Here is a 26024-nt window from a genome sequence, read left to right as displayed (position 1 = left end):
TATAAATAAATATGCACCCAACATAGGAGCACCTCAATACATAAGGCAACTGCTAACAGCTATAAAAGAGGAAATCGACAGTAACACCATAATAGTGGGTGACTTTTACACCTCACTTACACCAATGGATAGATCATCCAAAATGAAAATAAATAAGGAAACACAAGCATTAAATGACACAACAGACCAGACAGATTTAATGGATATTTATAGGACATTTCATCCAAAAACAGCAGATTACACTTTTTTCTCAAGTGCACACAAAACATGTTCCAGGATAGATCCCATCTTGGGTCACAAATCAAGCCTCAGTAAATTTAAGAAAACTGAAATCATACCAAGCATCTTTTCTGACCACAATGCTATGAGATTAGAAATCAATTACAGGGGAAAAAAAAAAAACGTAAAAAACACAAACACATGGAGGCTAAACAATATGTTACTAAGTAACCAAGGGATCACTGAAGAAATCAAAGAGGAAATCAAAAAATACCTAGAGGCAAATGACAATGAAAACACAACGATCCAAAACCTATGGGATGCAGCAAAAGCAGTCTTAAGAGAGAATTTTATAGCTATACAAGCCTACCTCAAGAAACAAGAAAAATCTCAAATAAACAATCTAACCTTACACCTAAAGGAACTAGAGAAAGAAGAAAAAACAAAACCCAAAGTTAGCAGAAGGAAAGAAATCATAAAGATCAGAGCAGAAATACATGCAATAGAAACAAAGAAAACAACAGCAAAGATCAATAAAACTAAACGCTGGTTCTTTGAGAAGATAAACAAAATTAACAAACCATTAGCCAGACTCATGAAGAAAAAGAAAGGACTCAAATCAATAAAATTAGAAGTGAAAATGGAGAAGTTACAAGAGACACCACAGAAATACAAAGCATCTTAAGAGACTACTACAAGCAACTCTATCCCAATAAAATGAACAACCTGGAAGAAATGCACAAATTCTTAGAAAGGTATAACCTTCCAAGACTCAACCAGGACGAAACAGAAAATATGAACAGGCCAATCACAAATAATGAAATTGAAACTGTGATTAAAAATCTTCCAACAAACTAAAGTCCAGGACCAGATGGCTTCACAGGTGAATTCTATCAAACATTTAGAGAAGAGCTAACACCCATCCTTCTCAAACTCTTCCAAAAAATTGCAGAGGAAGGAACACTCCCAAACTCATTCTGAGGCCACCATCACCCTGATACCAAAACCAGACAAAGATACTACAAATAAGAAAATTACAGACAAATATCACTGACGAATATAGATGCAAAAATCCTCAACAAAATACTAGCAAACAGAATCCAACAGCACATTAAAAGGATCATACACCATGATCAAGTGAGATTTATCCCAGGGATGCAAGGATTCTTCAGTATACGCAAATCAATCAATGTGATACACCATATTAACAAATTGAGGAAAGAAAAACCATATGATCATCTCAACAGATGCAGAAAAAGCTTCTGACAAAATTCAACACCCATTTATGATAAAAGCTCTCCAGAAAGTGGGCATAAAGGGAACCTACCTCAACATAATAAAGGCCATATATGACAAACCTACAGCAAACATCATTCTCAATGGTGAAAAACTGAAAGCATTTCCTCTAAGATCAGGAACAAGACAAGGATGTCCACTCTCACCACTATTATTCAACATAGTTTTGGAAGTCCTAGCCACGGCAATCAGAGAATAAAAAGAAATAAAAGGAATACACATTGGAAAAGAAGAAGTAAAACTGTCACTGTTTGCAGATGACATGATACCATAAACAGAGAATCCTAAAGGTGCCACCAGAAAACTACTAGAGCTAATCAATGAATTTGGTAAAGTTGCAGGATACAAAATAAATGCACAGAAATCTCTTCCATTCCTATACACTAATGATGAAAAATCTGAAAGAGAAATTAAGGAAACACTCGCATTGACCACTGCCACAAAAAGAATAAAATACCTAGGAATAAACCTACCTAGGGAGACAAAAGACCTGTACACAGAAAACTATAAGACACTGATGAAAGAAATTAAAGATGATACCAGCAGATAGAGAGATATACCATGTTCTTGGATTGGAAGAATCAATATTGTGAAAATGACTATACTACCCAAAGCAATTTACAGGTTCAATGTAATCCCTATCAAATTACCAATGGCATTTTTTTACAGAACTAGAACAAAAAAATCTTAAAATTTGTATGGAGACACAAAAGGCCTCTAATAGCCAAAGGTATCTTGAGAAAAAAAAATGGAGCTGGAGGAATCAGGCTCCCTGACTTCAGGGTATACCACACAGTAATCAAGACAGTATGGTACTGGCACAAAAACAGAAATATAGATCAATGGAACAAGATAGAAAGCCCAGAGATAAGCCCACACACCTATGGACAATTGATCTATGACAAAGGAGGCAAGCATATACAATGGAGAAAAGATAGTCTCTTCAATAAGTGGTGCTGGGAAAACTGGAAAGCTACATGTAAAAGAATGAAATTAGAACACTCCCTAACACCATACACAAAAATAAACTCAAAATGCATTAGAGACCTACATGTAAGACCGGACACTATAAAACTCTTAGAGGAAGAACACTCTTGACATAACGCACAGCAAGATCTTTTTTGATCCACCTCCTAGAGTAATGGAAATAAAAATAAACAAATGGGACCTAATGAAATTTCAAAGCTTTTGCACAGCAAAGGAAACCATAAACAAGGCGAAAAGACAACCCTCAGAATGGGAGAAAATATTTGCAAACGAATCAACGGACAAAGGATTAATCTCCAAGATATATAAACAGTTTATGCAGCTCAATATTAAAAAAACCAAACACCCCAATCCAAAAATGGGCAGAAGACCTAAATAGACAGTTCTCCAAAGAAGACATACAGATAGCCAAGAAGCACATGAAAAGCTGCTCGACATCACTAATTATTAGAGAAATGCAAATCAAAACTACAATGAGGTATCACCTCACACCAGTTAGAATGGGCATCATCAGAAAATCTACAAACAACAAATGCTGGAGAGGGTGTGGAGAAAAGGGAACCCTCTTGCACTGTTGGTGGGAATGTAAATTGATACAGCCACTATGGAGAACAGTATGGAGGTTCCTTCAAAACTAAAAATAGAATTACCATATGATCCAGCAATCCCACTACTGGGCATATACCCACAGGAAACCATAATTCAAAAAGACACATGCACCCCAATGTTCATTGCAGCACTATTTAAAATAGCCAGGTCATGGAAGCAACCTAAATGCCCATCAACAGACAAATGGATAAATAAGATGTGGTACATATATACAATGGAATATTACTCAGCCGTAAAAAGGAACAAAATTGAGTCATTTGTTGAGACGTGGATGGATCTAGAGACTGTCATACAGAGTGAAGTAAGTCAGAAAGAGAAAAACAAATATCATATATTAACGCATATATGTGGAACCTAGTAAATGGTACAGATGAACCAGTTTGCAGGGCAGAAATTGAGACAGACATGTAAGAGAACAAACATATGGACACCAAGGGGGGAATGCGGCGGGATGGGGTGGTAAAAAAAAAAAAAAAGAATTCTTTTTTTACACTTCAAAAAGTTAAACATAGTCCAGAATAGGAAAATCTACAGAGACAGAGAGTAAATTAGTGGTTGCCAGAGGCTAGGGAAAGGGGAGAATGGGGAATGACTGCTAGTGGGTACAGGGTTTCTTTTTGGCACGATGAAAATGTTCTGGAATTAGACAGTGGTAATGATCGCACAACTTTGTGAATGTACTATAAACCACTAAATTGTACACTTTAAACATGTGAATTTTATCATATGTGAATTACATCTCAATAAACCCATTATTTTAAAAAAAAGTTACATCAGAAGCATGCATATTAAAACAAAAACCCAGAAGAAAGAAAACACTGCATGACTCAAATCCTTTCAAATTTATCAAGATCTGTTTTTATGGGTCAGAATATGATCTCTTGGTAAATGCTCTCTGAGCACTTGAAAGGAATGTATATTCTGCTATTGTTGGATAGAGTGTTTTTAAAATATCAATTTGGTCAATTTAGGTTGATAGTATTCAAGTTTTCTATATCCTTACTAATTTTCTACTTGTTCCATCAATTACTGAGAGAGGGGTGCTGAAATCTCTCACCATAATTGCAGCTTCACCTAATTTTCCTTGTAGTTCTACCAGTTTTGACTTCATGTATTTTGAGGCTCTGTTGTTAGGTGCATAAACATTTAGGATAATTATGTTCTCTTGACTAATTAATGCCTTATCATAATAAATTGAGAGCCTTTATCCCTGTAATAGTCTTTATTCTGAAATTAACAGTCACTCCAGCTTTCTTTAGATTAGTATTAGCATAGTATAACTTTACCTTTAACTGATCTTTATCTTTATATACAAGAAAATACATTTTTTGCAAGCAACTTGCAATTGAGACTTCCTGTTATATGTCTGCATTTTAGTTGGTGTGTTTAAACCACTTACAATTAATGTGATTATTGATATAGCTGGGTTTAAACCTGCCATTTTGCTATTTGTTTTTTACTTGTCCATCTATTCTTTAATTCCTCTTCCACTTTCCTTTATTTTTTCAATATAAAGCATTTTAAGGTATTTGACTATAGACACATAAAACTATTTAAATGATGAGAAATTTAACCACGTAAACAGTGTTCAAAACTTCTGCACCTTCTGAAAGACAAGGCATCCATGGTCTCTTGGGTAGGGGTAAGCAGGACCAGACACCAGATCTTAGATGCTCTGTCCTAGAACTGACATCTATTACTTTCTCCTCCAGCATATTGGTCAGGAGCTCTATCTAAATGAGCACATGGACAGCTGGTGAGCAATCATTACAAAATGTGATGTTGTAGGTACCAAGTAGAAACACAAAAGAAGTTGTTAGTTTAGCAGGCGAAACTGAGTCTGGAGCACAGGAGAGAGATCAAGGAGAAATCAGTTAGGAGGCGAGAGAAAGACAGTGTGACTGGGAGAGGAAGAGAATGTCCTTTGCCTAGTGACTGGGAGAGGAAGAGAATGCCCTTTGCCTAAGTCCAAAACCCAACTACCTCCCGAAATTTCATTTGGGAGACATGGCTTAACAGTAGCAATCAGGATAAAAAAACAAAACCTAAGGATTTAAGCGATCATAGACACAATATGAAGCAACCAAGAATAATTTTAAATTAAGATGCATGAACTCAATTACCTTTTTAAGAAAAGGCAGATGATAGGCACTTGGGTTGTGCTTCCATGTCTAGGCTTTTGTAAACAATGCTGCGATGAGCACTGAGGTGCATGTATCTTTCTGAATTAGCGTTTTCATCTACTTTGGATATATGCCCCGGAGTGGAACTGCTGGATCATATGGTTGTTCTAGTTCTAGTTTTTTGAGGAATCTCCAAACCGTTTCCATGACAGATTAGAACAGAACAGAACTATCATCTCCCTTTTCTTTTTTCTTTTTTGAAGTATAGTTGATTTGCAATATTAGTTTCAGGTGTACAACATAGTGATTCAATATTTTTACAGATTATACTCTATTTAAAGTTATTATAAAATAATGCCTATATTTCTCTGTGCTGTACAATATATGCTTGTTGCTTCTTTTACCTTCTTTTAAATTGACTATTTGACAGTTTTTTATGATTCTACTATATCCCCCTTTTGTTGGCTTATTAGCTGTAATTCTTTAATTCGTGTGTGTGTGTGTGTGTGTGTGTGTGTGTATTTGCTTTAAGGTTTTTAGTAAATATCTTTAACTTATCAGTCTACCTCCAAGAGATACTGTAACACTTCATATATAGTAAAAGAATCTTATATCTGCATGTTTCCATTTCTCCCTTGTTGGCCTTTGTGCTATTGCTGCCATATATTTTCCATAAACCCCACAGCACATTATTGTTTTTCTTTAAATAGTCAAATATCTTTTTTAAAATATTTTTAAAATAAGGAAAAAAAGCATTTTCTGTTTACCTTCATTTACGAATTTTTAGTACTACTTCTTTGTGTGCATCCAGATTTCCATCTGGTATTATTTTCCTTCAGTTGGAAGAAGATCCTTTAGCATTTCTTATAGTTCAATCTCCTGGTGCTAGACTCTTTCTGCTTTTGTATGTCTGACAAGCCTTCATTTCTGAAAAACAGGAACAGAATCCTAGGTTGACTTTTTTTCCTTCAATACTTTAAAGATGATGCTCCACTGTCTCCTGGCATGCATCGATTCTGATGAGAAGGCTGTTGTTGTTTTCATCTTTATTCCTTTTATGTAATGTGTCCTTTCTACTCTGGCTGTTTTTAATGTTTTACCTTTATTACCAGATGTAAGCAATTTGATTATGCTATGCCATGGTATAGCTTTCTTCATGTTTCTTTTCCTTGGGATCTGTTGAACTACTTGGATAGGTAGGCTTATAGCTTTCACCTCACTTGTAAAATTTCAATCATTATTTCTTCAAATAGGTCTTCCCTCCCCTGTCCCAGCTCCTCTCCTCATGGCCTCCAATTACATGTATATTTGGCTACTGGAAGTTACCCCATACCCCGCTACTGCTCTATTTATTTTTCTCTCAGTCTTTTATCTCTTTGTGCTTTATTTTAGATAGTTTTTGTTGCTATGTTTTCAAGTTTCCTTATCTTTTCTTCTGCCCATCTGATCTACATGTTAACCCTAATCAGTGCATATACATCTCAGACATGGTATTTTTCATCTGCAGTTCAATCTGGACAATCTGGGCCTTTTCTTCTTCTTTTTTTTTTTTTTCATATCTTCCATCTGTCACATGCGCAATCTTTCCTCTACTTTCTTGAACATTTGCAATATAGTCATAATAACTGTTTTAATTGTCATTGTCTGCTAATTCTACCATCCACAGCATTTCTGGTTTGGTTTCAAATGATTGATTTCTCTCCTAATTATGATTTATATTTTCTTGTTTCTTTGCATGATTGGTAAGTTCTGATTTGATGCAGGACATTGTGGGTTTTATCTTGTTGAATACTGGATATATTTGTATTCCTATAAACATACTGAGCTTTGTTCTGGAACACAGTGAAATTACTTGGAAACATCCTTTTGAGTCTTACTTTTGAGCTTTGTTAGGTAAGAGAAGATCAGAATTTAGCCAAGGGTGAATTTTGCCCTACTATTGCAGCAATACCTTTCTAGATACCCCACCCAATACCCTATTAATTACAAGGTTTTCCATCCTGACTGGTGTAACTACAAACTGTTCCCAGCCCTGCATGAGCTCTGAGTATTTTGCCTTCTGCTTCTGTCAGGCGATTCTCTACCTGGCTTCCTTACACACACATGCTGATCGTATTCAACTGAAGATTCAGGCTCTGCAAATCTTTAGAGCTCTCACTTTGTACAGCTCGTTCCATTCTAGTACTCTGCCCTGTGAACTCTGTCCAGACTCCACTCCAGGATGCCAGCTGTGACTCATAAACTCATAGAATTCTCCAGCCTCTACCTGAATTCCCCCACCCTTCTCTGTGGCCTACATGCTCTCTCCCACAGTAAGATGGCACAATCATAGGGGCCACCTTGTTTGTTTCTGCTATCCCATCTTGTGCTATATGATGTCCAATATCTGAACATCACTGTTTGATGTATTTTGCACAGTTTTTCAGTTATTTCAATTAAAAGAAAAAGTTCAGTCCCTGTTACTCCACCTTGGCTGAAAGCAAAAGCCTGTAACATATCTATTATATTCTGAAAATTATTTCCTACTTTGTACTAAGCTTTTCTTTCACTTTATGTTTTCCCACCTTTGAACTTATTAACTTTGGAATCTAATGAACTTTTACAGAAGAGTTCAGGATTGCAAAATTCTGCAAAAACCCACTTAGTATTTCATTATTGGAAAGTTCAGTAGAAGGCAACCAGTAATTTTACTCATCCATTCAGGTCCCCATAAAAGGCATCCACAGAAAACTTAATTATGAGAAAAATAAGGCAATGTGATAAATATACTGCTGGCAATTAGGATGCCACAAAGGAGTCTGAGATGTTAAAACACATGTTTCAATATAAAAATCAACAAAGTCTGGAAAATTATTAAAGTACCAATGGACAACAAAATAATTCTTTACCTCATAGTAAAGGCTCTAAAAATAGAAGTGGTATAATTTGTAATTTTTTATTAGATGCTGGATCTACGTTTAAAGATTTTTAGGAAAGCACAAACACCTAAGGGAAAAAAAGAAACCGACTAATTCAATGACTAATCTGTACAGGCAAGAATACCAAAGACCTAACATTAATCAGAACACTGTGCCAACATTCTACCCTGATGAAGGGTTCTATCAGGTATTAGAGTAAGACTTCAAAGTTAAGCTATATCAAGATGCTTTTTACTTTAATCATGAAATAATCTAAACATTAAAAAGTATGGAGAATAGAACAAAAGTTCATTTAACCCATCAACCAAATTTAACAAATGTTAACATATTGTCATAACTACTTCAGATCTTTACTATTTTTTTATTAAATAAAACATTATGGATACAGTTGAAACCTTTTCTATGTCCTTCTGTAGTCCCATTAACCTCCCTTCCCAGAGGTAAGCACTAACTATCCTTAAGTTAGCATACCTTCTTCGTCGTTATATTTTCATTCTGTTGTCATAGCCACAAAAGATAGAGTATTATTTTGTGTTTCAAATTTATAGAGTTAAGTATTTAAACTAAAGAATCTACAGTACATTTTCTACTACAAACAAGAGACCATCACCTCAACACTGTATTGAAGGAATGGCCCCTTTGTGATAAGGTGATAATGTGCTACGAATTTGCTACTACAAAATTATCCTGTTCCTTTCTAAATAGGAGGGGCACCAAGGGAGTGCTTCTTTACAGAAGAATGCCAGATAATAAATGCAGAAGTAGTCACAGAGTTAGAAAAAAATCCCAATTTCTGCAACCACCAGTGATTCAGGTAAGGATCATCAATAGACACTAAAACTATTGGAAACAACACATGCATATCGTCTCAATGTTTATCGCTCCACACACTACTTATTAGTTAGAAAGATACCTTTACAACAGAGAAATCTGGTAGGCAGCACCTTAACCAAATGACCTAAATACGTATCACCAGAGCTTCCAGGTCGGTGAACGCACGGAGATACCAGGGAGAATGGCGTACTCCGAGAGGGCATGGAAGCTCTGCACCCTTTCCCCATGCTTTGTCCTATGCATATTTTCCACCTGGCCGTTCCTGAGTTTTATCCTTTTGTAATAAACTGGTGATCCAGTTTGTTAAATAAATAAATAAATACCGCCAATAGTGGGGCAAAGCAATACCAAGTGCTTCCTGATGAGATGCAACTAGGAGGAATCACCAACATCAGGGATCAGCAAACTATTTCTGTAAAGACCAGTAATAAATATTTTAGTTTTTTGTGAGCCATACAGCCTGTCACAACTGTGTAAGTGCCACTGAAACACAAAAGCAGTACATATAATATGTAGACAAATGGGTGTGGCTGTGTTTCAATAAACTTTGTTTATAAAAACAGGTGGCAGGTCAGATTGACCCCACAGGTCGTGGCTTGTAGATCTGCAAGCTACATGGTAATCCGGCCAAAAATGTTTAACCTGAATCTAGCCATAAGAAAACAATCAGACAAATCCATGTTGTGGGGCATTCTATAAAACACAGACCTGGATTTTCCTTTTAAAAAATCAATGCGATGACAGATAAATGAAGGTGGGGGCTGCTCCAGATGAAGGGGATTAAGAAGATGTGACTCGCCGTGAAAAGACTCCGAAGAGCCTTAAATGCACGTTCCTAAGGGAAAGAAGCCAGTCTGAAAAGGCTACATACTGTATGATTCCAAGTACATGATATCCTGGAAAAAGCAAAACTAGAGACAGTAAAAGGATCAGTGGATGCCAGGGGCTTGAAGAGAGGATGAATGGGTGAAGCCTGGGGGATTTTTAGGGCACGTAAACTATTCTGTATGATAATTCATTTGTCAAAACCCATAGAACTTAACAGCACAAAGAGTGAACCTTAATGTATGCAAAGCAAAAAACAAAAAAACATTTAGAAGGACAGGGGATCCCAGGAAAGAATGCAGAGGGTGACAAGAGAATACAGCTGTACTGCAAATAGATGAAATAATCTTACTGAAGAGGGTGAAAAAATGGCGCTGACCTAAATAACTTTGGCAACGAATAGATTTTTGTAAGATTAAGGCAAAAGGAACTGCACAAAAGCACTGAACTCTAGTTAATATCACGTTGTTTCCCACAGAGTACCAATTAACAACTCTGATACAGCTATACCGGTATACTGGAATTAAACAAGTAAGTAAAGGGATGGCAGATGTTAGGAGTCAGGTTCCTCACTGTTGGATTGGGGATGTACAGATAAGCAAGGGGAGAAGGCCGGAATGATCCACGTGATAATGGATTAGAGTTGGAAACATCAGTAAGAATTCACGTTTAACATACAGATTCAGATGGTAAACATGAAAATATTTACACCTATGCATAAGTATACAGGTTCATATACTTCTTTGCTCTGCCGGTTAAGAGAGCCTAGAAGAAATGAAATCCCAGTAGTAAAGAGCATACCTAGCACTCAGATCTTGGCTTCTAATACCATTCTCCAATAAAACAACCAGGGCTCCTAGAGAAATGGCTGATTCTAGGACTGGCTCAGGATATACAAAATTAGCCTGGAACATCTTAAAGTACCAGAACTACACACAGATGGCATATGTCAAAGGGGCACAGAAGCCAGCTGAAAGAGTTTCCAATGACCAAATCTAGACTAATTTGAGTAACAAAATAAATAAAATCTCCCATGCAAAAGAATTCCAAGTAAATTAACTCCCCACTCCTCAACTGTGTACTGTGCATAGTGACTTCCTTCCAAAGGGTATGTTATGAACAGGGAGACAACAGAGCAACCTTACAGTGGGGAAACCTACATTACTTCAGCCAAGCGATCAAGGTCAACATCCACAGTCATAAATCATGTAGAAAGTAGGTGCCCTTGATATGATGTGATAAAAGTGACACTTTATCTTTGTGATTTTCCTCTCAAAAACCCATATCCCCAGTCTAATCATGAGAAAAGCATCAGGAACATTCCAACAGAGAGGCGTGTTATGATAGGCCTGATCAGTACTCCCCAAAACTGTCAAAGTCATCAAACTGGGAAAATCTGAGAAATTGTCACAGTTCACAGAGCCTAGGGAGACATGACAACTAAATGTAATGTGGTATCCTGGATGGGATCCTGGAGCAGAAAATGGACCTCAGTAAAAACTAAGGAAACCTGAATAAACTATGGACTGTAATTAATAATGCATCAATATTGGTTCATTAATTGCAACAAATGCAGCATATTAATGTAAGATGTTAATCATAGGGGAAACTGTGGAGGGGAGAATTAGATATAAACAAACATATAAAAATTAAAAAGATAAAGAAAATCTTTCTAACTATTCTAGTAGTCACCCAATAGAATAGACTGCTCTACAAAGTAACATATCACCAGGAGTAATAGGGTATGAAGAATGAGTTCTGAATTGGAAGGTTGGATAAAATCTCCACAGCTTTCCTCTGTTTAACAGATGAAATAATTTTACATTCAGAATCAAGATTTAAAGTATTACAAAGTACTAAAATGCTTCCAAATCAATGAATAATTAAAATGTCATATTATCTAGATAATTGGTTTATTTATTCTGAATCTAGAAAATTTGTCATCTATATAAGGTAATATACCTTATGGTATATGGTACCTCTGTGTTCAGAATATCTGATTAACATCAGATATGTTAATAATAGATTTACTTGTTTTGTTATATTTATATGCTTACATATAAATATAATCTTAAGTATTTATTATTGATATATTTATACTTATTTGTGTTAGTTTATATTTACTATACTTATGTACTATATTTATACAGCTTTAGATTTTAATGGCATGGTGTAGTGGTACAATGATTCTCAATGCAGAATGGATCAAATTTGACCAAAGTTTCTTGGCTAAGGGAGAAATACAGACAATTATGGGAAGAGACAAGGTTAAGCTATGGATGGCAAAAAGTGACTATGATAAGAAGAAAACAGCTAGAAAGGCAAGAAGGCATCTAAAATAACCCCAAAAGGTCATTCAAGGTCATTCAATGAACATTTCTGTCTGTGTACAAGATTCGCTATGCCACAATGTCAAACATCCTTCCAGCTTTAAGTGTTCAAAACATTACAGCAAGGCCAACAGGCACATGAAAAGATGCTCAACATCACTAATTATTAGAGAAATGCAAATCAAACCTATAATGAGGTCAGACCAGTCAGACCAGACCTCAGACCAGTCAGAATGGTCATTATCAAAAAGTCTACAAATAATAAATGCTGGAGAGGGCGTAGAGAAAAGGGAACCCTCCTACACTGTTGGTAGGAATGAAAATTGGTGCAGCCACTATGGAGAACAGTATGGAAGTCCCTTAAAGAACTAAAACTAGGGCTTCCCTGGTGGCGCAGTGGTTGAGAGTCCGCCTGCCGATGCAGGGGACATGGGTTCGTGCCCCGGTCTGGGAAGATCCCACAGGCCATGGAGCAGCTGGGCCTGTGAGCCGTGGCCGCTGAGCCTGCGCGTCGGGAGACTGTGCTCCGCAATGGGAGACGCCACAACAGTGAGAGGCCCGCGTACCGAAAAAAGAGAAAAAAAAAAAAAAGAACTAAAACTAGAGTTACCCTATGATCCAGCATTCCCACTCTGGGGCATATATCTGAAAAAGATGAAAACTCTTAATTTGAAAAGATACATGCACCCCAATGTTCACAGCAGCACTATTTACAATAGCGAAGACATGGAAGCAACCTAAACGTCCATCGACAGATGAATGGATAAAGAAGATGTGGTACATATATAATGGAATACATATACATATATATACTCAGCCATAAAAAAGAGTGAAATAATGCCATTTGCAGCAACATGGATGGACCTAGAGATTATCATACTGAGTGAAGTAAGTCAGATAAAGACAAATATCATATGATATCACTTATTTGTGGAATCTAGAGTAATGATACAAATGAACTTATTTACAAAACAGAAACAGACTCACAGACATAGAAAACAAACTTATGGTTACCAAAGGGTAAGGGGTGAGAAGGATAAATTGGTAATTTGGGATTAACAGATACACACTACTATATATAAAATATGTAAACAAGGACCTACTGTATAGCACAGGGAACTATATTCAATATCTTGTAATAACTTATAATGGAAAAGAACCTGAAAAAGAATATGTACATATATATAACTGAATCACTTTGCTGTACACCTGAAACACTGTAAATCAACTATATTTCAATTTAAAAAAACACTAGAGCAAGATGAACTAAATTCAAAGACTCTTTTGACACTGAGTGAATCCATGTACTTCAGGGATCCTCTTAAGCAAGCAAGGCAGTAGACAAAAGTAAAGAGGCAACTTAGTGTAGTGTTTAGGAGTGCATGATGTACAGCTGAACAGCCTGGGTTGGGCTGTAGCTTTGCCTTGTATTAGCCATGTAATCTCAGGCAAGTTTCTTCACTTCTCTCTGTGTTCCTTAGTTTCCTCATCTGTAAAATGGAGATAATAACACTTCCTAATGTAGAAGGATGCTGTGAGGATGAAATGAGATAACCTACTTAGAGTTCTTAGCACAGTATCTGATACATAATAATGCTTGCTATTATTATTATTAGTTCAAAAATTTCTCAGTAATAAGCTATTTGGTCTTTGTTATGTACACAATTCATAAAGGGTAAATTCACCAGCTTTGCAGAGTTCCACAGTACCTCAAATCAGATGACAAAGATAGGCAGAGAGCACACAAGCCAAAAAGGTCTGAACCCCGAAGTTTACCTTTTAATCAGTGGAACACATTTCCCACAGGCACGATAGAAACAAGTAGTGGATATACTATTAGTAGCACAGGTGAAAGATGTGAGTAGGCTGGGCTGAGCATCTAGCTGTGATCCACACCACTGCTCTAATGGGGAGCATTCTATGGTACTTGGGAAGGAAAGAACACAGTGACCCCCGGGAGAATACATCTGCCCCTGGCGGCACTGGAGCAGCTTGAAGATTACATCTTATTCTCAAGGACTTCAGAGAACCTATTCTGCACTGTGCCAAGAACACCACAGCACTCACTGTATTAACAGTAAGAAACACGGTAACCCATAACACACACAAAGATTTTAAAATAAAAAATGTAGGGATTTGTTTTTATTTCAAAACCTGACTATGCTTTTGGCGGTATCTTTTCAAAAGCAGGACCCTCTGTAATTGGCAGTATCTCAGTACCAGCTCTCAATCTCTCCATAACAAGTAGACTGACTAGTTCGTTTTCCCTATGGGTTTATATACCTCACTTTCTTAAGCAAGTAATACTGAGCAGTGAAACCACTCAAAATTAGACCAAAAGAAAAAAAAAAAGTAAGGGAGAAGAGTTTAGAAATTTTACAAAGTCAATCAGGAAATAAAATGTCAAGAATTAACTACATTTCTTAAAGTTAGCTATACACACTTACATTCCACACACATAAAACAAGATCTTGGTCTCCCAATAACATTCTCCAGTAATAGAATCAGAGCTCCTCAGAAATGGTTGATCCCAGGGCTGGGGCAGAGAAAGAACAGGACATGTCTGGAACATCTTAGACCAAAAAGTAAGGAAGTGCTCAAAGAAGGATTGGGGACATGTTAAAAGGACATGGACCCAGACTGAAGGGGCTACCACCAGCCAAAATGGGGATGATTAGAGCATCAAAATAAAATAATCATAGTAAAGAATTATAATCCTTTGAATAAAGTAAGAATCCTTGAGTCCACAGTGATATAAACAAAAGATTAAATAAATGGGGCGGGGGGTGAGAATGGGTGGGTAAGGTAAAAAGCTCTTCCTTACTGTAGAAAAACAACTAATGTATCTAAAAGGAATGATGGAATAAGAAAAATCACCATTTGCCAATCATCATCATAATAACTGACTCAAGCAAGAATCATCAAAGGATGCTGAACTAGTGGATGAAAGTTTGAGAAGCAACAGGACATTCACATAGTCTCAGAATATACCCCTACAAGTTAATTTTCAATGACAATAAAAATGTACAGTGGAGAAACCTGGCAGATATCACCTTAACCAACTGATTAAAGTCACCATTGCCACTAATGGGGGCAGTCGACAGCATGTGCATCCTGGTGTAAATGCACTGAGAAGTCAGCATTGTTTCAATGATTTGAAATTGAAAACTAAGGAAACCTGAATAAACTATGGACTGTAATTAATGATGCATCAATATTGTTTCATTAATTGCAACAAATGCAGCATACTAATGTAAGATGTTAATAATAGGGGAAACTGTGGAGGGGAGAAAAAGCATAACCTAAATCTAATAATGAGAAAACACTGGAAAAACCCACCTGCGTTCTACAAAATAACTGGACTGTACTATTCAAAATTGCCAATGTGATGAAATACAATAAAAGACTCCAGGATAAAGAAATTAACTCAGATTAAAGGAATTAATTAATCTCAATAAGGTCTGTAAAGTAGATAATAGCATTGTTTCAACGTTAAGTTCCTGATTTTCATCACTGTACTATGTTTATATAAGTGAATTCCTTGTTTTTAGAAAATACACACTTAAATATTTAGAGGTAAAAGGGAATCATGTCTGCAACATACTTCTAAAAGGTTCAGAGAAAAGAATGAAGTGGGAGAGTAAGAGAGGAAGGGGGAAGGTGGAGGCGAGAGAAAAACAAATGTTAACAAAATGTTGACATTTGGGGAATCTGTGAAGAGCATCCAGGAGTTTCTGCAACTTTTCTGTGTCTGAAATTATGTCAGTTTTTAAAAATTAAGTTGGATATAAAGTACTACATCTGTCAAAACTCATAGAACAGTACACAAAGATCTGTACATTATACCATAAGATAATAATAAAAGCTTATTCTAGATGTTTCATCAAATGTTGATGATTGGAACACTTCAGTAATTGAAAACAGAGATTAGAAACCCACAAAGGACCGATCAAAATGAAGACTAAATTCAAGCCTGCTGTATGTTAAGCTTGAAATGATACAGTAGCACCAGTGAGGCTGCCTGTCACTTCTGTGCCCACAATGACCAGCAGCTCTCATGATTTCCTGGCCGTACAGAGGCCTGCCACCTTCCTGTCACACTCCCCAGAAGGCCCTCTTGTGCTCAGCCGGGTAACACTACATTCTCTTACTAACCAGTCTCCAAATACATAAACCCGTATGTTACAAGCAAACACAGACCTTAATTTTTTTTTTAATTAAAAAAGGGAGAAGCCAAACATGATAGTGACAATCTCTGATGAGGGCAAACATGTTGCTAAATAAGCCTCAGGGAAACACTGCCACTGATGCCAAGGCCCAGAGCAGGAGCCAGCCTCACACCTGGCTTAGAACACAGGTTAATATCTTTCCAAGTGTTTTTTAAAGATTACTATCATTCTAATAGTCAACAATATTTTTCAAAACACTAATAAAACAAAGTGGCTGAGATGTCTCATACCTTGCTTTAGAAATACTATAAATTCCTTTACAGTTTGGTCCAAATGAACTCCATAATACACTACAGGTCTGAAATTGCGATGCTCAAATGAACGAATGAGGCGAACCGTAATGGTCACATCTTCGGAAGCCATGTGAAGAAATTCCTGTGGCAAGGGGACAATAACATCAACTCATAATTATCTACAAGCCTGTACTTCCTCCATCAGCTCTTGGGCACCCAGCCCATCTCTCCCACACTGCACAGTTAGCAACACAGTCCCCACACCCACGCCAGATTCCGGGACAACCAAAGGGTCCCAAGGTCACTCCCACCTACCCACTGCGATCCTGGACAGCTTCATCACAGTCACTGATGTTCTGACTGGTCAAAAACTGACAGGGCACAGAAGATGAACACAATTGACTCAAGAGTGTGGGTGTGCATGTATGGGGAGAAGTGGGTTGCACTAAACATGTGACCACTCTGGTTTGGTACACCAGCGATCTCCTCATTTGGCCCTGAGATGAAGTACACTTATATTAGCATCAACTATCAGGCTACATTTTGTTTTGTTTTGTTCTTTTTGTTTTGGCTGCGTTGGGTCTTCGTTGCTGCGCACCGGCTTTCTCTAGTTGCGGGGAGCGGGGGTTACTCTTCGTTGCGGTGCGCAGGCTTCTCATTGCAGTGGCTTCTCTTGTTGTGGAGCACGGGCTCTAGACACACGGGCTTCAGTAGTTGTGGCATGCGGGCTCAGTAGTTGTGGCTCACGGGCTCTAGAGCACAGGCTCAGTAGTGGCGCATGGGCTTAGTTGCTCTGCGGCATGTGGGATCTTCCTAGACTGGGGCTCGAACCTGTGTCTCCTGAATTGACAGGTGGATTCTTAACCACTGTGCCACCACGGAAGCCCCAGGCTGCATTTAAATTTCACAAATGTTGCCAGATTTCAGGAAGGATTTAATCATGTGCCACGGTATCATCCACCTTCCACAATATTATTTGAATATGTTTATTTCATTCTAAAACTATGTATTGGGTTGGCCAAAAGGTTCTTTCGGTTTTTTCTGTAAGATGGCTCTAGTAGCACTTGGTTGTCTTTAACTTCATTCAAAACAATTATGTTAGATTGTATTGTGACAGCTGTCATATCAGAGTGCATTTAAAAAACAGAATTATCGGGGCTTCCCTGGTGGCACAGTGGTTGGGAATCTGCCTGCCAATGCAGGGGACACGGGTTCGAGCCCTGGTCTGGGAAGATCCCACATGCCGCGGAGCAACTAGGCCCGTGAGCCACAACTACTGAGCCTGCGCGTCTGGAGCTGTGCTCCGCAACAAGAGAGGCCGCGATAGAGAAGCCCGCGCACCGCGATGAAGAGTGGCCCCCACTTGACACAACTAGAGAAAGCCCTCGCACAGAAACGAAGACCCAACACAGCAAAAATAAATAAATTGATTTAAAAAAAAATTGGTGAATTTTTGTGTAGCCACTTTAACATTGAAGATGGAAGAAAGAAAGCAACATTTTCAGCATATTATGCTTTATTATTTCAAGAAAGGTTAAAAACGAAACCAAAATGCAAAAAACTAGATTTGTGCAGTGTATGGAGAAGGTGCTGTGACTGATTGAACGTGTCAAAAGTGGTTTGCAAAGTTTTGTGCTGGAGATTTCTCACTGGATGATGCTCCATGGTCGGGGAGACTAGCTGAAGTTGGTAGCAATCAAACCAAGACATTAATTGAGAAGAATCAACATTATACCACATGGGAGATAGCCGACATACTCAAAATATCCAAATCAAGCGTTGAAAATCATTTGCACCAGCTTGGTTATGTTCATTGCTTTGATGTTTGGGTTCCACATAAGTTAAGTAAAAAAAACCTTCTTGACCATATTCCTGCATGCGATTCTCTACTTAAACATAATGAAAACGTTCCATTTTTAACACAAATTGTGACAGGTGATGAAAAAATGGATACTGTACAATAATGTGGAACAGATCGTGAGGCAGGCAAAATGAACCACCACTGACCACACCAAAGGCAGGTCTTCATCCAAAAAAGGTGATGTTGTGTATATGGTGGGATTGGAAGGGAGTCCTCTATTTTGAGCTCCTTCTGGAAAACCAAACACTTAATTCCAACAAGTACTGCTCCCAATTAGACCAACTGAAAGCAGCACTCGACGAAAAGCGTCCAGAATTAGTCAACAGAAAACACATAATCTGCCATCAGGGTAACACAAGACCATGTGTTTCTTTGATGACCAGGCAAAAACTGTTACAGATTTAATTCTATCATCAAACCAGGAGGTATTATACTCATTTAAGGATGAGGAAAGACTCAAGAGAGATTGCACTAATTGCCCAAGGTCATATAGCTGATAAAAAATGAAGCCAGGATTCAAGCACCAATTTAATTCCAAATCCCATGCGCTCTCTAATGCACTGTTCGAAAAATCATCCCAAACTATCTCCTCCAAAAAATCTGCAAAGTTGCCAATGTTTTAAAAATAAAATTATGGTATATTTCTAACTAGTAGCAACTACTTCATGCTTTCAACTTTGCATACAACTTACAGCCATAATATGCAAGTACTAAAAAAAATACCTGTAATGAGGGGAAAGCAGGGAGCAGGGGGTGCGGGGGGTGGTGGTGGTGGTGGTGGTGGGATGAACTGGGAGATTGGGATTGACATATATACACTAATATGTATAAAATAGATAACTAATAAGAACTTACTATATTAAAAATAAAATTCCAAAAGAAAAAAACCCTGTAATACTAATAACATAAGATGTCCAACCTCACCAGTAATCAGTGAAATTCAAAATAGCAATGAGATATATTACTCATCAAACTGACAAACGAAAAAGTCTGACAATACCTAGTGTTGGCAAGGGTGCAGAACCAGTTAAGGCTGGCATCCAAACAGGTTCTACTTTTGGAGACAATTTGGCAATATTTAGTAAGGCGGAAGATTCACATACCTTTCAATCCAGCAATTTCATTCGTAGGTAGGTGTCCTGGGGACTCTCTCACACACGGCCCAAGAAGAACTGTAAAAGAACATTAATAGTAACATCATTTGTTAATCGCAAAAACTGGAAACGGCTAAATGTTCATCAGCAGGAGGATAGATAATTGTGACATTTTCATACAATGAAATTAGTTCAAGCAGTGAAAATGAATGAACCTGAACTATGCACATCAACACAGATGAAATCTCAGAAAGAGTAAGGTGAATGGAAAAAAATCAAGCCGCAAAAGCATCAGAATACACTACCATTTACATAAAGTTCAAAAGCATAGCTTTTATTATGTTTAAAAGGAGATGATTAATTGTTCTTTCTGAGGCAGAGAAAGGATTATGCAATTAGGGAGAAGTAAAACCGGTGTTTCAATTATGCTGGTTGCATTTTATATCTTAAGTAGGATGTTAGGTATAGGGATAGTATAAATGACTATTCTTTAAGCCTTTTAGTGTGTCCGAAATACTTCATAATATACACAAATAAGCCACACTAATGTGGCCTAGAAAGTCTCTCTGAATCATAGAATGCTTACACAAATATTTTACTAAGTTTGAGAGAATATACAGCATATTATGCATGAAAAGCAAAGGTTCAGCTGTTTTAATGCATAAAATAATTTGCAATTATAATTGGTATACTGTGTATAATTCAACAAGTGGTTTTTAAGGAACTAAAAATAATATTTTCCCTCTAAATTAAATCTTTTGATAATTCCATTATTAGCTACTACACTATTTGTTGTTGTTTTATCTAATTCCTTTAGTTTTGACTATTGTGCAGCAATTCCAGATTTCATATAATTTCACCCTATAACACTTCAGTATGTGTCTCTAACACTGAACGCTTAAAAAAACTAAAATGTCATTATCATACCTAACAAAACTAATAGCAAATACTCAGTTTCATCTAATACTTAGTCCCTGTTTGATTTTCTCTGTCTCCAAAATGTCTTTTTACAGTTAGCGTGTTTGATTTAGAATCCAAAGTCTACATACTTTATTTCACTTATATATACAAAAGTTTTTAAATTAGGAACATACAGTACAAGCTCTTTATAAGTTGCCTTTTAAATTAACTTCTTATGCACATTTTCCCATGCATTAAATATTTTTCTTCAATGATTTTAAGGTTTGTACAACATTCCATACTTCTTACCTCCAACATCTTATTATTGGACATTTAGCTTATTTTCAAATATACACACATGAGAAATGACTCATGAGAAGTAGAAAACCTGGGCTCAAGATGAATAAGCATATTTGTTAGATTTTTTGATACTGCCAAATTGCTCTGCAGAGAGGCACATCAGTTTTCCCATGAACAGTGTATTCCTTGCAAATACTAGGTATTATAATAGAAAAATTATTATTACTTTTATCCACATCAATAGGTACAATTATCTTTTTATTTATTTGCATTCTTTAGTGTGGTTAAACATGACCGAAAAACAAACAAAACAAAAATCTCTTACAAACCAACAATGAAAATGTAAAACATGTCAGAAAAGTGGACAAAGATATGAACATAAAAATTTCCCAAAAAATACATTATTTTTTATGAAATCTGGTTTTACAGTGCTTCCCAAAAATTCTGACCCTAAAATCTACCAAATAATGGCGGTTCAGCAAGACATTTACAATTTAAAATATACTGAGGTACTTAATAAAGAATCTCTCTCAAGAAAGGGATATTATCAAAGATTCCATATTTTAGAAGCAGTGTTAACAGGGTTTGTGAAAATTATGACCAACTTCTTCCTCCCCTCACCAAGTCCCCAGAACAACAAAGAAGTCCTCCAAAGCACACCACACACATACATCCAAACATGCTGGGAAGCCTATAATGCAGTCCAAGTTCCCAAAGAGCTTAGAGCTGGACGGATCTAACTTAATTATTGAGTCTACCTCTTAGCCCCAACACATAGTTGGATCTCACACAGCTGGATCTCAATAAATAGTAGCTGCTTTTATCAACAGTCTACTTGGGATTAAATAGGTTTGGGCATAAAGACAGCTCATGTAGGCAGCAGATAAAGATACAAGATTCCCAGGTACAATGAAATAAATGATACAAATGGTCTAACCAAGGAGGCTGGGCAAGCTAGCACATGCATGCCTTATGAAACGTTTCTAATTGTAGGTTTGTTTTTTTCACTTAATAAAAAGCTGCCCATATATTGTACTTAACTAGCTGAAGTTTTCAATTTAAAACTCCAAATTTGCATTAATATCTAATTTTGGTCAACAACATATGGTCATCTTCATCAGAAATTTGTTGTAATTTATACTCAGTAACTAAACCATATTAGCTACTATCAGAATGAAGCCATTATTTAATTTGCCTCAAGGACTGTTGGAAACACAGCTTGTTAGTTTAGGGAGCCAGACATACTGTAGAGACAGCTTGGAAAGCCAGTATTACAAACTATAAATGTGACATTTTCCCAGAAGGCTTGACCTACTTTAAAAAAATGAATCTGATCAAGTTTAAAACGCATTCCTCAAATGAAGGGACAGAGAAACCAAAAGCAATAATTTAGGGGTAAATTAACAAAAAATATTCAAGGACATGAAAAAAGATCTGAATAAATGAAATGACAGACCATGTTCTTAACGATGAAAGCTCAAAGTTGTAAAGAAATCAATTCTCCCTAAATTAAAATATAAATTAAGTAAAATCCCAATCAAAATATAAAATGGTGGTCTGGATTTATCACAAATACTTCTAATCTGGATGAAAATGCTTGTGAACTTAGCAAAGTCATAAAAGAAAAAAAGAGATCAGCAGCACCAATTATTAAAACACACTACAAAGTAACAACAGTCAGATATATAATAGTAATACATGAACAAGCTAGTATGATGTTCATATATTTACAAAATGCAATAACAGAAATGTTAAAGGACAATCAATCTAAGGTAATTTAAGCTGTGACACTGAAGACTGACAAATCAATAGAACACAATAGAAAACTCAGAAATAGACTCAAGATTCAAGAATTTAGCATAAAAATGGCATTTCAGGGCTTCCCTGGTGGCGCAGTGGTTGAGAGTCCGCCTGCCGATGCAGGGGACACGGGTTCGTGCCCCGGTCCGGGAAGATCCCACGTGCCGCGGAGCGGCTGGGCCCGTGAGCCATGGCCGCTGAGCCTGCGCGTCCAGAGCCTGTGCTCCGCATCGGGAGAGGCCACAACAGTGAGAGGGCTTCGTACCGCAAAAAAAAAAAAAAAAAAATGGCATTTCACATTTGTGGGGAAAAGATAGTTTATTTAATCAATGGCATTGGGAAAACTGGTCAGACATTTTTAATTTTTTTAATACATCTTTACTGGAGTATAATTGCTTTACTGGAGTATAAGTGCTAGTTTCTGTTGTACAACAAAGTGAATCAGCCATATGCATACATATATCCCCACATCCCCTCCCTCTTGAGCCTCCCTCCCAACCTCCCTATCCCACCCCTCTAGGTCATCACAAAGCATCAAGCTGATCTCCCTGTGCTATGCGGCTGCTTCCCACTAGCTATCTTACATTTGGTAGTGTATATATGTCATTGCTACTCTCACTTCACCCCAGCTTTCCTCCCCACCCCTGTGTCCTCAAGTTCATGTCCTCTATGTCTGCGTCTTTATTCCTGCCCTGCCCCTAGGTTCATCAGTACCTTTTTTTTAGAGTCCATATATGTGTGGTAGCATACGGTGTTTTTCTCTTTCTGACTTACTTCACTCTACATTAGACAGACTCTAGGTCCATCCACCTCACTACAAATAACTCAATTTCGTTTCTTTTTATGGCTGAGTAATATTCCATTGTACATATGTGTCACATCTCTATCCACTCACCTGTCAATGGACACTTAGGTTGCTTCCATGGGTACTGTAAATAGTGCTGCAATGAACATTGTGGTACGTGTCTCTTTCTGAATTATGGTTTTCTCAGAGGATATGCCCAGTAGTGGGATTGCTGGGTCATATGGTAGTTTTATTTTTAGTTTGTTAAGGACCCTCCATACTGTTCTCCATAGCGGCTGTTATCAATTTACATTCCCATCAACAGTGGAGGAGGGTTCCCTTTTCACCACACCCTCTCCAGCATTTATTGTTTCTAGATCTTTTGATAATGGCCACTCTGACCGGTGTGAGGTGATACCTCATTGTATTTTTGATTTGCATTTCTCTAATAATTAGTGATGTTCAGCATCTTTTCATGTGCCTCTTGACCATCTGTATGTCTTCTTTGGTGAAATGTCTGTTTAGGTCTTCTGCCCATTTTTCAACTGGGTTGTTTGTTTTTTGGATAATGAGCTCCATTAGTTGTTTGTATATTTTGGAGATTAATCCTTTTGTCCGTTGTTTCATTTGCAAATATTTTCTCCCATTCTGAGGGTTGTCGTTTCATCTTGTTTATGGTTTCCTTTGCTGCGCAAAAGCTTTTAAGTTTTATTAGGTCCCATTTGTTTATTTTTGTTTTTATTTTCATTACTCCAGGAGGTGAGTCAAAAAAGATCTTGCTCTGGTTTATGTCTAAGCATGATTTTCCTACGTTTTCCTCTAAGAGTTTTATAGTGTCCGGTCTTACAGTTAGGTCTTTAATCTATTTGGAGTTTATTTTCGTATACAGTTTAGGTAGTGTTTTAATTTCATTCTTTTACATGTAGCTGTCCAATTTTCCCAGCACCACTTATTGCAGAGGCTGTCTTTTCTCCATTGTATGTTCTTGCCTCCTTTGTTGGAAATTAGGTGACTATATGTGCACGGGTTTATCTCTGGGCTTTCTATCCTGTACCACTGACCTATATTTCTGTTTCTGCACCAGCACCATACTGTCTTGACTACTGTAGTTTGTAGTATAGTTTGAAGTTGGGGAGCCTGATTCCTCCAGCTCCATTTTTCTTTCTCAAGATTGCTTTGGCTATTTGGGGTCTTTTCTGTTTCCATACGAATTGTTAAATGTTTTGTTCTAATTCTGTGAAGAATGTCATTGGTAGTTTGACGGGGATTGCACTGAATCTGTAGATTGTGTTGGGTAGTATAGTCATTTTCACAATATTGATTCTTCCAATCCAAGAACATGGTATATTTGTCCATCTGTTTATGTCTTCTTTGATTTCTTTCATCAGTGTTTTATAGTTTTCTGAGTACAAGTCTTTCACCTCCTTAGGTAGGTTTATTCCTAGGTGTTTTATTCTTTTTGTTGCATTGGTAAATGGGATTTTTTCCTTAATTTCTCTGATTTTTCATTGTTAGTGTATAGGAATGCCAGAGATTTCTATGCATTAATTTTGTACCCTGCAACATTACCAAATTCATTGATTAGTTCTAGTAGTTTTCTGGTGGCATCTTTAGGATTTTCTACGTATAGTATCATGTCATCTGCAAACAGTGACAGTTTTACTTTTTCTTTTCCAATCTGTATTAAACTGGTCAGACATTTGGAAACAGGTAATGCTGGATTCTTACTTCATACCTTATACAAAATAAACCATATGTGGAACAAATATTTAAACTAAACTGTAAAATCACAGGAAGGCATCAAAAAATGGGTATAAAATTTTATAATCTTAAGGAAAGACCTTTCTAAACAAATAAAAATCAGCAACCATCAAAGATAAGGATGACAGATAAAACAACAAAAAAATGTTTAAAAATCAGTATCTTAATAGAAACATGGGTAAAGGTAATTAATAGGCAATTGGCTGAATTGTTAAGAAGTCAATAACATGAAAAGATGATCAACTTTTCTAGTAACTAAAGAACTGAAAATAGAAATACTAAGATATCAAGTTGCCATCAGATTGGTAAAATATTTTTAAATTAAAAACTGGCCACACCGGTGTTGGCAAGAGTATAGAAAAATAAATATTTTATATACTCTTGCTAAGAACATAAAATGATACAGCCTTTCTGGAGAGAAGTGGGGTAATCTATATCAAAATTTTAAATTTGCCTACCCTTTGACGTGGCAATTTCTCTTCTACTAATTTACCTGGAAGATAATCACATCAAATATTTTAAAAATCCATGTGTTTATAATGATATGGTTTAAAAAGCCAATTAGTCACTCTGGAAGCTAAAAGGGCATTTATTTGTTTTTCTGAAAACTGGCTTACCAAGGTGGGGAGGTGGGCATTGAAAATAAGAAAAATAATCAAATTCTTATACAGACTGTATTTCAAGGTTACCAAATGGCTGATGAAAAAGTTCTTCTTTATAGAAGAATTACAGCTAAAAAGCACTGAAGGAATGATAGAATTTAAAAGTCATGATTTACAAATTTATCAAAATGGCTAAAATAAAACAGTGATAATATCAAATGTTGGTGAGGGTGCAGAGAAACTAGATCTTTCATTCATTGCTGATGGGAATGTAAAACCGTATAGCCACTCTGGAAAAGAATGGCAGTTTCTTACACAA

At 36.8% G+C, this 26024-nt stretch overlaps 1 protein-coding gene across 2 annotated transcripts in view; it reads right to left on the bottom strand.

Annotated features, from left to right (window-relative positions):
* C7H2orf76 (chromosome 7 C2orf76 homolog) overlaps positions 1 to 26024 on the bottom strand; it is an 87009-nt gene that overhangs the window by 36342 nt on the left and 24643 nt on the right. Inside the window, exons 2-3 of one of the 2 annotated variants that reach the window (XM_065881047.1) lie at positions 19568 to 19636; positions 16601 to 16745 (exon numbers count right to left, since the gene is read on the bottom strand). In XM_065881047.1, coding sequence (XP_065737119.1) covers positions 16601 to 16733 — 133 coding nt within the window. In that variant the 5' untranslated portion in view covers positions 16734 to 16745; positions 19568 to 19636. Of the gene's footprint in view, positions 1 to 16600; positions 16746 to 19567; positions 19637 to 26024 lie in introns of those variants that run through there. The other variant, XM_065881048.1, reaches the window with a different exon arrangement.

This window comes from Phocoena phocoena, chromosome 7 (genome assembly GCF_963924675.1).
Source record: "Phocoena phocoena chromosome 7, mPhoPho1.1, whole genome shotgun sequence".
Lineage (NCBI taxonomy): Eukaryota > Metazoa > Chordata > Mammalia > Artiodactyla > Phocoenidae > Phocoena > Phocoena phocoena.
Note: the sequence above shows the minus strand (reverse complement) of the source record. Positions and strands in the feature narration are given on the sequence as shown.